The sequence below is a fragment of the Myxine glutinosa genome, chromosome 9, assembly GCF_964187855.1.
Source record: "Myxine glutinosa chromosome 9, kmMyxGlut1.1, whole genome shotgun sequence".
NCBI classification, from domain to species: Eukaryota; Metazoa; Chordata; class Myxini; order Myxiniformes; family Myxinidae; genus Myxine; species Myxine glutinosa.
The window spans coordinates 11,361,915-11,375,622 of NC_136269.1; the positions used below are offsets into that span (position 1 = coordinate 11,361,915).

General features: G+C 43.6%; 1 protein-coding gene across 1 annotated transcript in view; it reads right to left on the bottom strand.

Moving 5' to 3' along the window:
• The window catches only part of HHIPL2 (HHIP like 2), a 59,298-nt gene that overhangs the window by 16,550 nt on the left and 29,040 nt on the right, over window positions 1–13,708 (bottom strand). Inside the window, exon 3 of the mRNA XM_068129585.2 lies at window positions 5,728–5,871. Within this exon, the coding sequence (XP_067985686.2) occupies window positions 5,728–5,871 (144 nt within the window). The remainder of the gene's footprint in view (window positions 1–5,727; window positions 5,872–13,708) is intronic.

The following is a 13,708-nucleotide window of genomic DNA, read 5'->3' on the forward strand; positions in this document are numbered from 1 at the left end:
ATCTTCATCAATGAATGCCCTATTCCTAATCTTCATTAATGATTTGCCCTATTCCTAATCTTCATCAATGAATTTCCGATTCCTAATCTTCATCAATGAATGTCCTATTCCTAATCTTCATCAATGAATGTCCTATTCCTAATCTTCATCAATGAATGCCCTATTCCTAATCTTCATCAATGAATGCCCTATTCCTAATCTTCATCAATGAATTTCCTATTCCTAATCTTCATCAATGAATGCCCTATTCCTAATCTTCATCAATGAATGCCCTATTCCTAATCTTCATCAATGAATGCCCTATTCCTAATCTTCATCAATGAATTTCCTATTCCTAATCTTCATCAATGAATGCCCTATTCCTAATCTTCATCAATGAATTTCCTATTTCTAATCTTCATCAATGAATGCCCTATTCCTAGTCTTCATCAATGAATTTCCTATTCCTAATCTTCATCAATGAATATCTTATTCCTAATCTTCGTCAATGAATGTCCTATTCCTAATCTTCGTCAATGAATGTCCTATTCCTAATCTTCATCAATGAATGTCCTATTCCTAATCTTCATCAATGAATGTCCTATTCCTAATCTTCGTCAATGAATGTCCTATTCCTAATCTTCGTCAATGAATGTCCTATTCCTAATCTTCGTCAATGAATGTCCTATTCCTAATCTTCGTCAATGAATGTCCTATTCCTAATCTTCGTCAATGAATGTCCTATTCCTAATCTTCATCAATGAATATCTTATTCCTAATCTTCGTCAATGAATGTCCTATTCCTAATCTTCGTCAATGAATGTCCTATTCCTAATCTTCGTCAATGAATGTCCTATTCCTAATCTTCATCAATGAATGTCCTATTCCTAATCTTCATCAATGAATGTCCTATTCCTAATCTTTTTTTCTTTTTTTCCCCTTTTTTTGCTATACTGAATCGAGGCTCGTGAAAGAGCTGACAACCACGAGGGAAAGACAGCACAGGGGGACCACGAGGGAAAGACAAGGACAGCACAGGTGGACCACGAGGGAAAGACAAAGACAGCACATGGGAACCATGAGGGAAAGACAAAGACAGCACATGGGGACCGCAAGGGAAAGACAAAGACAGCACATGGGGACCGCGAGGGAAAGACAAGGACAGCACATGGGGACCGCGAGGGAAAGACAAGGACAGCACATGGGGACCGCGAGGGAAAGACAAAGACAGCACATGGGGACCGCGAGGGAAAGACAAAGACAGCACATGGGGACCGCGAGGGAAAGACAAGGACAGCACATGGGGACCGCGAGGGAAAGACAAAGACAGCACAGGGGGACCACAAGGGAAAGACAAAGACAGCACATGGGGACCGCGAGGGAAAGACAAAGACAGCACATGGGGACGGCGAGGGAAAGACAAAGACAGCACATGGGGACCGCGAGGGAAAGACAGCACAGGGGGACCATGAGGGAAAGACAAAGACAGTACAGGGGGACCGCGAGTGAAAGACAAAGACAGCACATGGGGACCGCGAGGGAAAGACAAAGACAGTACAGGGGGACCATGAGGGAAAGACAAAGACAGCACATGGGGACCGCGAGGGAAATACAGTACAGGGGGACCACGAGGGAAAGACAAAGACAGCACAGGGGGACCGCGAGGGAAAGACAGCACATGGGGACCACGAGGGAAAGACAAAGACAGCACATGGGGACCACGAGGGAAAGACAAAGACAGCACATGGGGACCGCGTGGGAAAGACAAAGACAGCACTTGGGGACCGCGAGGGAAAGGCAAAGACAGCACATGGGGACCACGAGGGAAAGACAAGGACAGTACAGGGGGACCAAGAGGGAAAGACAAATACAGCACATGGGGACCGCGAGGGAAAGACAAAGACAGCACATGGGGACCGCGAGGGAAAGACAAAGACAGCACATGGGGACCGCGAGGGAAACACAAAGACAGCACATGGGGACCGCGAGGGAAAGACAAAGACAGTACAGGGGGACCACGAGGGAAAGACAAAGACAGCACATGGGGACCACGAGGGAAAGACAAGGACAGTACAGGGGGACCACGAGGGAAAGACAAAGACAGCACATGGGGGCCGCGAGGGAAACACAAAGACAGCACATGGGGACCGCGAGGGAAAGACAAAGACAGTACAGGGGGATCGCGAGGGAAAGACAAAGACAGCACATGGGGACCACGAGGGAAAGACAAGGACAGTACAGGGGGACCATGAGGGAAAGAAAAAGACAGCACATGGGGACCGCGCGGGAAAGACAAAGACAGCACATGGGGACCACGAGGGAAAGACAAAGACAGCACATGGGGACCGCGAGGGAAAGACAAAGACAGCACATGGGGACCACGAGGGAAAGACCCTAATCCTAATCTTCATCAATGAATGTCCTATTCCTAATCTTCATCAATGAATGTCCTATTCCTAATCTTCATCAATGAATGTCCTATTCCTAATCTTCATCAATGAATGTCCTATTCCTAATCTTCATCAATGAATGTCCTATTCCTAATCTTCATCAATGAATGTCATATTCCTAATCTTCATCAATTAATGTCCTATTCCTAATCTTCATCAATTGATGTCCTATTCCTAATCTTCCTCAATTGATGTCCTATTCCTAATCTTCATCAATTAATGTCCTATTCCTAATCTTCATCAATGAATGTCCTATTCCTAATCCGTCTCTCTGGAAAATTCTCTTTACCACCATGCGTAAAATAAGAAAATGGGGGGGGGGGGGGGGGATATTTCAATCGGCTCCGTCTGTCACACTTTCTCCTCCTAAACGATTGTGCCGAAAGTCACCAAACTTGATAGTTATGATAAACCGGTGGCAAGAAGGTGCGAGAGCAGTTTCATTTTTGGCGCCGCCACGTGATGGCATGTGGCGGGGTCAAAAGGTCAAATACCCAAAAATGCAATTACGGGCACATTTTAAAATGCAACATTGGATATGCAATCAACATTGGGGGATGCTTGAAATATGTAACGATTTTAGCTCATCTGGAACGAAGTTCAGGGGAGCTTATGCGATAGCGTGCCGTCCGTCCATCAGTCAGTCCGTAAACACTTGAAACTTCTCCAAACCCGCTGATGGGATTGCGACCAAATTTGGCAGAAATGATATTTGTTGTGTTGTGACTAAAGCTTGTTCACGGCATTAAATTCTGCCCCTTTAGGCGTGTATGGGGGAGTTACCCCCCAAAATCGGTGTTTGCTTTCTTCTCAGAAACTACACATGCAATTCTGATGAAACTTCACCACAACCTTCATCATCCATGATGTACCAATGTTTATTCAAGGCATTGGAAAAATTGGGGTCTGAGGAGGTATATGGGGTTGAGGGGGTGGGGGGGGCGGGGGGGGAGCTGCCCCAAAATAGGTATTTTTTTGTTTGTTTGTTTAAAGTCTTATGATTATGTTAGTATAATTCTACATGCTGCCCTGTCTTCTAGCAACCATTGAAATTGGTTTAAAATACCTTTAGTCGTTGCAATATACTGTTTATTCTACCAGGTGATTGCCTAGGGGTATTGCTCCTATGTTTGTCTACTTACGTGAACCACTTCCCCAAAGCCCACCTTTATATTGTATCTGCACCCGTAAACTCCCAGGTAACCTCTCCAAATTTCCAGTTTTTCCTTCTTGAGAGTTTGCGTATGTATCCATCTGTAGGTCACTCCCATACCCCTCCATGATGTCCAGAATAACCGTCTTGGCTAGAGCATGTGAAAACAATCAAAGATATCTCAAATATTTTATATATATATATATATATATATATATATATATATATATATATATATATATATGTATATATATATATATATATATATATATATATATATATAAATATATAAATACACACATATATATATATATATACAGACTTGGCATTTAATATGGAATATTTTTTTCTGGCGGTGAACTTACTTTTCAAGATGTCTTAGAACCAAATGTTCATTGAAATTATGTTGAAATTATTCTAGATTTTGTTAATGTGACCTTTAAAAGAAAGAAAAACCACATTTGACATATCGAAACAAATAAATTGATCCTTGAAAGTGATGTAAACTGATATCTAACTCAATTCATGGACAGTGCTGTGTTAAACTTCTATACGTTTTCCAGAAGTATCTCTTTATTTTGCACATTAGCCAAAAAATTTTTTTTACAAAAACAAAAGTTAAATTACGACTGGGATTACAGACAGTAAAATTACAGTTCAGTACTTCGTGTAACCCCCATGAGCATTCAGGAGAGCACGTACACGTTGAGGCATGCTGTTCATGAGATTTGCCAAGGTTTGGACAGGAATCGCTTGCCATGCAGTGACAACGGCCTGCTGCAATTCACGCACAGAGGTCGGCTGCTGGTCCAAGTGGTCGATTTGACGCGTTAATTCTGCCCACAAGTTCTCTATCAGATTCATATGCGGGGACATGGCAGGCCACTCCATATGCTCTACACCACGGTCAGCAAGAAAGTGTTGGATCATGCGAGCACGATGAGGCCATGCATTGTCATCTTGGAAGACAAAGTTTCCTCAAAAGGCTGCACGAGCAAATGGAAGCAATGTTTCTTCCAGAATGGCCCTGTACTTGAACTGGTTCAGGTTTCCATTCAGAACAACCAGGTCAGTTTTGCCGCCTGCATGAAAAGCAGCCCAAACGGTCACCCCACCACCTCCAGCTTGGACTCTTGGCACTATACAATCTTTGTTGTAGGCTTCATGCACTTGTCTGCACACTCGGACGCGGCCATCTTGACGATAGGCCAGAAATCTAGACTCGTCACTGAAGATCACGTGATTCCAGTGTCCTGGCTGCCATTTGACGGTGCTCTCTGGCCCACTGCAATCGGCGCTGGCGGTGTTGTCTGATCAGGCGTGGCTTTCTCAGGGGACGCCTGGCACGGTAGCCTGCTTGAACCAGTCGTTGGTTGAATAGCCTTCTGGATACAGGCACATTTGCCAGTTGCTGCCAATCAGGCCCAAGCCGATTAGCTGACTTGGTACGGCCATTGCGGACTAACCGGTGCAGCTGGCGATCATCCCTCCTTGTGGTTCTGCGGGAACGTCCTGGCCTCGGTATTGGAGTAGGGACACCCCTCTGAGCATTTCGTTTCAGGATCTTTGACACCTGACCTTGAGTGATGCCATACTGCCGAGCAATAGCATGCTGTTTCATGCCGTAATTTCGTAAAGCCACCACTCCATGACAAACAGCATTGTCGAGTTGGCGGACCATCTCCAGAGGAAGCGGCGATAACCTTTGGAGACGTGCAGCAGTTGTTTTCCACTAATACAGAACGCAACAACCCTTGTATACCCGACTGTGAAGCCAATCATCAAATGCATCTGTCCGTACATTTTGCCACGCCACCTGTGATATAATCCTGTTGTTGACGTCTTGCTGCGACAGACAATCAGTGACATGGTTCTTTTAACAAATAAATCACCAAAGTGTAAAAGAAACTCACTAGATTGATATACTGAGTTAAGAAAGTAAACCCAAGTCAAGAAAAAAAAAATATTCCATATTAAATGCCAAGTCTGTATATATATATATATATATATATATATATATATATATATATATATATATATATATATATATATATATATATATATATATATATATATATATATATACAGTATATATATGTATAAAACAAACAAAGATCATATCAAACAAAGACACAAGTAACTTGCTTATTCTGTGCATTTCCAAAAGTTCCGAATGGATCTCCTGCCATCCCTCCATCTCCAGTGAATATGTACAAGAGGCCGTCGTCTCCAAACAGAAGCTGCCCACCATTGTGGTTCGCTGCAGGCTCCTTCACCTCCAGGAGAAGTCTGCAGACAAAACGTGCTCATTTGGGTGTTACAAAGGCAACCATCTTGTACAAAGGCAGATGTCACCTAAATATTTGTTGTGTTTCCTTGAAGGTTTGTCCGTCTTGTTCAACGGCTGACCCCTATCTTGCCCATTCCCCTATAACTCAATATCAGTACATTTAAGTGATTCTTTACAAATGTGAGATCGGGCCAAACACATGCGATATTTCAAAATGTTGTGGACAGATTATGACAAAACTTGGTGGATGAGTTGGGTGGGTGACAAGGAGCCAATTCGATTTTGGTTCAGGTCTGGATGTAGATCTGGCCTATCAGTGTGATACGATCCGTAAACTGTTCAGCCGCCGAAAGTAAGCGCTCTGGCGAGTACTGTTCTAGATAGCTCACCTGGAACGAAGTTCAGGGGAGCTTATTCGATGGCGCGTCGTCAGTCCGTCGTCAGTCCATCCGTCCGTCCGTCTGTCTGTCCGTCCGTAAACACTTGAAACTTCTCCGAAACCGCTAATGGGATTGCGACCAAATTTGGCACAAATGAAATTTGTTGTGTTGTGACTAAAATTTGTTCACGGCATTACAAAAAAATCGGGGTCTAAGGGGGTCTACCGGGGTCAAAGTGCATCCAGGTTTGACCCCACAAAATAGGAATTTGCTTTTTTCTCCTAAACGACACAAGCTATTTCGTTGAAACTTCACCACAACCTTCACCACCCGTGATGTACCAACATTTGTTCACGGCATTAGAAAAAAAAAAAACAGGCTCTGAAGTGGTGTATTGGGGGGTTGCCCCCAAAATAGGTATTTGCTTTTTTTCTCAGAATATACACACGCAATTTCAATGAAACTTGAACTCACCCTTCACCCCCCGTGATGTAGCAATGTTTGTTCAAGGCATTAGAAAAATTGGGGTCTGAGGACGTATATGGATTTGGGGGCGGGCGAGGGGGGGCAGCTGCCCCCAAAATAGGTATTTTTTGGTTTGTTTGTTTAAAGTCTTATGATTATGTTAGTATGATTCTACATGCTGCCCTGTCTTCTAGGAACCATTGAAATTGGTTTAAAATACCTATAGTCAGTGCAGTATTGTGTTTATTCTACCAGGTGAGCACCAGGGGTATTGCCCCTATGTTTTTTTTTATTGCATTCTTGTGTTGCGTTAATTATAACACTGGGCAACAAAAAAAACTTTTCATCTGCTACTAAGGGAAATGCAGGTGTTCTTGGATAAATCCGGGACGCTGATTCCAAATCTGTAGTCATAATTTAGCACGAAGCACGTCAGGTTTTCAAAATATGTAGATGTATTAATGATAGACGGAATGCTATATGAGATACTTTATTATTGCAGATCGCCACATTGTACATCTAATATCAGTGCTTAGTAATTACTTTCACGTCATATTTAGATGACAATGATTGATCTCCGCGTATAATGTGTAGTATACAAACCAAGAACATAAACAAGTTGCAGAAAAAGAGGTTAATAAAATATTAGAACATGTTAATCTTAGGAAGGGTGTGAACTTGATAGGGAAATCTGCCCCATTGTGAGTGATTCAGAAACAACACTTCAAGTTTACCCTCTTCCTTGTAATATAGTCAGCGTAGGCTCCACTAACTAAGGCTAACCCCCGCTCTTGCGGGGAAAATGGCCTTAAAATGCATGTTGTTGTTGTGTTGTTGTAGGCTCCACTGTTCAGACGTGTTCAGAAGTGTGTGAGACACCTGCTCTTGCGCTTGTGTGTGGAATTGGTCTCCCGTTGTAGGAACCAGTAGTAATCACCCATCATGTTTGGGTTGAATCGGCCTCGATACCTGGTTTCCATGACCGAAATGTCTTGGTGGAACCTTTCGCCATGCTCATCGCTTACCTCACCCAGATTAGGTGGGAAGAAATCAAGATGAGAATGCAAGAAGTGCATTTTAAGAGACATCCTACAGCCCATTCGCTAATAGGCCTTTAGCATGTTGTCCACTAATTCAACATACTGTTCAACTCTATAGTTCCCAAGAAAGTTCTGCACAAACCAACACAAATGCTTCCCATGCTGCAAACTCAAGTGGGTTCAGTTTATTTTTGAACTCGGGATCACACATCAGTTCTCGCATCTGGGGCCCAACGAAAATGCCTGCTTTGGGTTTAGCATCAGTTTTCTCTGCGCCAAACTTCTCTCTGAGATATTGGAAACCATTATCGTCATGATCCAAGGCCTTTGCAAAGTTTTTCATAAGGCCAGGTTTGATGTGAAGCGGTAGAAGGTAGACTTTTTGTGGGTCTACCAATGGCTTATGATGCACAGTGTACCCGCCAATGATGTGTTCATGCCTTTCAGGCCAGTCTTTTACAACATAATGATTGCTGTCATCACAGCTGTTCAATAGGCACATGAAGCACATCTATTCTGTGTACCCCAGCTGAAGTCCTAGGAGGAGAGAAATCACTTTTAGATCACCGCAAATGTTCCACTTATGATCTGAGTAATTAATCACTTTTAGAAGGATTTCCATGGACTCGTACGTCTCCTTAATGCCGACAGCAGGAGCTACAGCAACAGAAGGTTTTTTGTTACCATTGTGCAAAAAACAGCTTTGAGGCTCACTTTGCTGGAGTCTATGAAGAGTCTCCATTCATCAGGCACATGTTTGTTTCCTAGCTCATGCATTAGGCCATTAACAACAGCACCGAAACAAACATCATTTTCTATCTTAAAAAAGGCAGCTAAGTTTGTGTGGCGATCACGGAAGTGGGAAATTTGGATTCCTTCCTCTAGGAGATTCTATTGCTGTAGTCTGGAGCCCAAGACTTCAGCCTTCTCCTTTGACAATGACTGGTCTCTCACCAGATCGTTTTATTCTTCTTGATTTAGCAAGTGTGGCTTCTTTTCTTCAGACTCAGGTTCGTACAGTTCATCCATATCACCCATAGCATCGTCAGAGTTGTCATCGCTTTCATCTGCAGCAGCTTCTGGCGGAACTGGCACAGGAGAATCCAAGTCATGGGGGACTGGCTTCAGAGAAGACTTACAATGTGGATATACAATTATTTTTGACTTGTTTTTCGTTGAGAAACAGCAATATTTGTCATACAAAAGTAGCAGTCAGAGTGGTGATTCGTTGGCTCACTCCATATCATTGGCACAGCAAAAGGCATTCCCTTCCTTTTGCCACTCAACCACTGAGTTACACATGGTGCAGCTAACAGGAGGTGCCCAGATCTTGGCTTGATCTCTAACTTTACATTCAAAATAATACTTGGGAGCAGCTTTCACCCTCTTGGTAAGGTTCTTGCGCTGGCTACGTGGAGTGTATTTCCCACAGATGAAACAAAAGTTATCAGGGTGATTCACACAGCTTCGCCTATTCATGATGCCTGTAGTAACATATGCCTAACCTGAAAATATACAGAACAAGAACGCCACTCATTGGAGCGCATACTCCCGCCATGGGTCAAGTTGGAATAGTACGATTTCACAAAAGTTTGAGGAGTAGTTCAGTGACAACACAAGACGGACACTGCACAGATATATCTTACTATAATTCACCAAATGTCCGTCCGTCTGTCGGTCTGTCAGTCTGTCTGCTCGAAGGTACCGTAAAAACTGCTGAACCGATCTCAACGATATTTTGGGTGGGTAATCCTGGGATCTCCAGGAGTAAAATAGGCTATTTAGTTTTCCCAATTTCAGCTTTGGTCTCCAGCATTCTCAGGTTTGGACACGCATAACATTTGCGTTCGCATAACGTTCATTGCTCTCATTGGGACGATGTTGTTTTCCCGGGTGCCGCACAAACGGCTGCACCAATCGCTGCACGGCTGCACCAATCGAACTCGGTGACCTCGGACAAAGACCTTTTATAAGGACATGGGTTGAATCCCTGCTTGAGAGAATTCTAACCCATTTCAACTGAAGGAAACACGTATCGGGAGTACATACGACATAGCGATTGTGAACACGATTAGTTTAATCTCCACATGAGAGAATTCCACATAGCTATTTGGGCGGTGAATATGCTAACAGATCGCTGTCTCCATCGATCTTTCCAAGGCCATAACAGCTATCGGCTCAAAATCCTTTTAACTGCTGATTTGGAAGTTCTTACAATGAAGGAAACACGTATCGGGAGTACATACGACATCGGGAGTACTAACTGCACGCGTCTTCAGTGTCAAGCTTAAATCTGTCATGGCAGATCTGAAGAGCGGAATGCTTGGAGAAGTGGTGGGCTACTTCGGCATGAAGGAGGATCAGAAACGTGGACTCCCACACTGCCACATCCTGCTGATACTTGCTCCCGCATGATGTTATTTTCCGGGATGCCGCACAAACGGCTGCACCGATCGAGATTTAACGGATGTTTATATAAATCGTTTAAAAGAAAAAAAGCCTTCAATTTCTGATATTTAGCCTTTTCATTTGTGCCTCCCAATTGAAGCCCCACACATAGGGCGGGTACCGTTGCTTGTGGAAGACAATGTTAAAAAACAACAAGGCAATTTCACTTACATTTTCGGATTCAGCGTTCAATTCTATATAAGTGAGTGTATTTTGAGGCATGTGTGACTTCAAATAAAATTGTAAGCTGGAAAAACGTTCCTTTCATTCCTTAGAGTTATGGATATAACATGTAAAACTGGCCAAACGTGAAAACAAAACTCGCTCATTTTAAGTCGTGCAAGCTAATGCGACCACTCATTCTTCTGGGAAGAATCCCGTGCACATGCTGGTCACACGTATAAGTCACCTTAGTCTTTATAAGTTCATCAAATACTGACACCACGATTGACATTCGTTGAGGTAAATGTTGATATCTCTTCTGAGGTAAAAAAACAACAACAACAAAAAAACAGTTTTAAAGCATTATACGTATCAATCGATACATTTTATGAAACGGGGAAACCTAATACACACTTTTCTGGTTTTGAAACGACAGAATGTCTTTATTAGAAAAAAAAATGAACATTGAAGACGACGCTGCTAAAAAAATACACCGCTCTAACGCATAACCACGAATTTAAACTACATTTACAACAAATATGAAAACTATTTTCATATCACAATGTTAAATATAGAATATATAGAAGATAATGTTAAAAAAACAATGAGCCTTATCTTCCAATGATCCTTCAAAAATCCTTCAAAAAATTCCTGGATCGAGAATAATATCCTGAGCTTCACCAAAAACTAATCAATTCTTCCTTACCCCAAGGGCAATCATCCCACAAACTTTCATCCAAATCCGTTCAGAACTTTTCCAAATATCTTGTTCACAAACACATGAAAACACTCCCTGGCGGGAGTAAAAAATATGTTACATTGTAACCTGAAAAAATATAGATACTATTAGCATGATATGAATTCAAACTGTTATTTCTAATTTTTGTATACAAGATGGAGTCTCGTGTAACAGCTAACATTAATCAAAAAGGACAAACTGACACATAAAACATGATAAAGGGAGCGGGAGACAAGATGGGGAGAGAGAGAGAAGCACACAGGCACAACATTTGAGAGCAGGGACACCGGGAGATTTGTGGGAGCGAGAGGGCTTGGGGGGAGGAGGTGCGGGAAGGGGGGGGGGGCGGAGTAGGAGAGGTATAAAATAAAACACATGGACACTGCTACGACTTCCAGGAAAGAAGGGAGAATTTCAAAAAAGTGGATCTGGGATTAATTACCAGGGGTAGAAAAGATCAAGGTTTTGGATGGGGGAAGATAAGAGATGGTGGTGAACAGCTGTTATAAATACCTGGAGGGAGGAGTGGGATTGAATAGAGTGAGGGAGTTTGTTCCAGAGGTGGGATAAAAGAGATTCTGAAAAAGAAAGAAAATATTCCAATGATTCTGAAAGCTTTGGTTTCAACAGCGTGAAGCCGAGCTAGGTGTGAGGAAGGAGCACCAGCCCAGAATGGAGAACAGTATTCCATTGAGCTGCGGATGAAAGCCTTGTATGTGGTGAGGAGCTCAAGTGTGACAAGGAAGGACTTCGCACGACGGATGATGCCCAGTTGGCGACTGGCTTTGGAGGCCAGCTTGGAAATGTGGTTTTCCCAGGAAAGATCATGACAGATAGTGAGCCCCAAAAGCTTGAGTGACAGAACTTCTTGGAGAGGATTGTTCAGAAAGTAGATGGGAGGGTTTTCCAGACGATCTTTTCAGAGAGACATAGTAAGAGTGTGAGTTTTGTCAGGATTGAAAGACATGTTCCACTTGTTTGTCCAGTCTGTGATTTTGTCCAGGTCTGCAGAGAGTGAGGAGGCTGCAGACTGCCGATCTGAGGGATGAAGAATGGAGCTGCAGAGAGTGCAGTCATCAGCAAGTAGATAGAGAGGATTTTCCAGAGAGTCGGAAAGATCATTGATGAAGACCAGAAAAGGCACAGGGCCCAGAACACTGCCTTGGGGAACTCCAGCCTGAACAGGAAGGGGAGATGAGAGAAACCCATTCAGGGCCACACGTTGACGACACCCAGGGAGGAAGTCCGCAAGCCATGCTTGGAGATTTCCATGGATACCGTAGGAGGAGAGTTTGGAGAGCAGAGCAGGGTGCCAGACCACATCGAAGGCACGTGATATGTCAAGGGAGACAGGTCTGATTTCCTGTTTGGCATTGAGGACCTCCATCCATTGTTGAGACAGCAGAAACAGCATGTCCAGAGTAGAATGACCTGGCCTGAATCCAAATTGATGATCCGAGATCAAGCCATTGGAGAAGAGGAAGGATTTGATGTCAGAAGTGATGATTGATTATATGAACATGCTGATTATTGGGAGCAAGGTGATTGGTGTGATGCCGGCACCATGGGCTGATGCCGTCTCGTCCAGTTGCAGAATCAGAGTCGAGGTTTGACAAAAATTTCTCCACCTTGCCAGGAGAGAAGGACACAGAGTCCAGGAGCAGCTGGGTTCGACTGGGAATTGTGGGTACAGAGAGAGATGGGTTCAGTACACAATATTTTGAGGCAAACACAGATTTTGAGGCATTCGGCTTTTTCACGTGCAGTGTCAGCTGTGTAGCCATTTGAGGTAAGGGAAGGAATGGAAGGGAAACAAACACCAGAAACAGATTTGACCAGATGCCGCCAGGATTTGAAGGGGGGGGGGGGGGACAGGTTTGAGAGTTCAGTCTTGAAAGTAGAGAGATGTTTCCTGGCTCTCCAGAGGGGATGGCCTGGATTTCCTGGCCCAAACACACACTTGTTCCGAGCTTTGTGAAAGGAACTGAGATTTCCTTCAGTTGGATTAGCCTTCCATGAGGTAAAGGCAAGTTGCTTCATGGCAACTGCCTCACCACAACCATGGATGGGAGGAAAGATATGACAACTGACGACGACATGGGATAAATCTGTGCATTAGAGAGCAGTTTGCTTTGGCAGAATTCCCAGGAAGAGTTGATGTCAGAGACAGTAGAGATGGGAGACCAGTCCAGATGATTGATGGCTGCTTGAAGACCGTGCCAGTCAGCCTGAGTGAAATACCAGACTCGTCGACGCTGAGGAGGCTCTCTGAGAATGGTCAGAGAGATGTCCACTTTTACAAGCACATGATCAGAAGAACCGATTGGAGCAGAAGAAGTGCAGCAGACATTTGCAGAGAAGTTTGTCATAACCCAGTCTGGAAAAGAAGATACTCCATTGACTGAGATCCGGGTCGGAAAATTGACAGATTGTGTCAGTCCCAATGAGTCACAGAAGTCCTTTGCTGAGGTGCCATGGCTGGTGAGAGAGGAACCCACACCCAGCCAGCTGGCATCATGACAGTTGATGTCGCCACATATGAGGAAGAGAGAGTTGGGATGAGTTGATAGAAGTTGGTCCATGTTGTCAGACAGTGAGATGT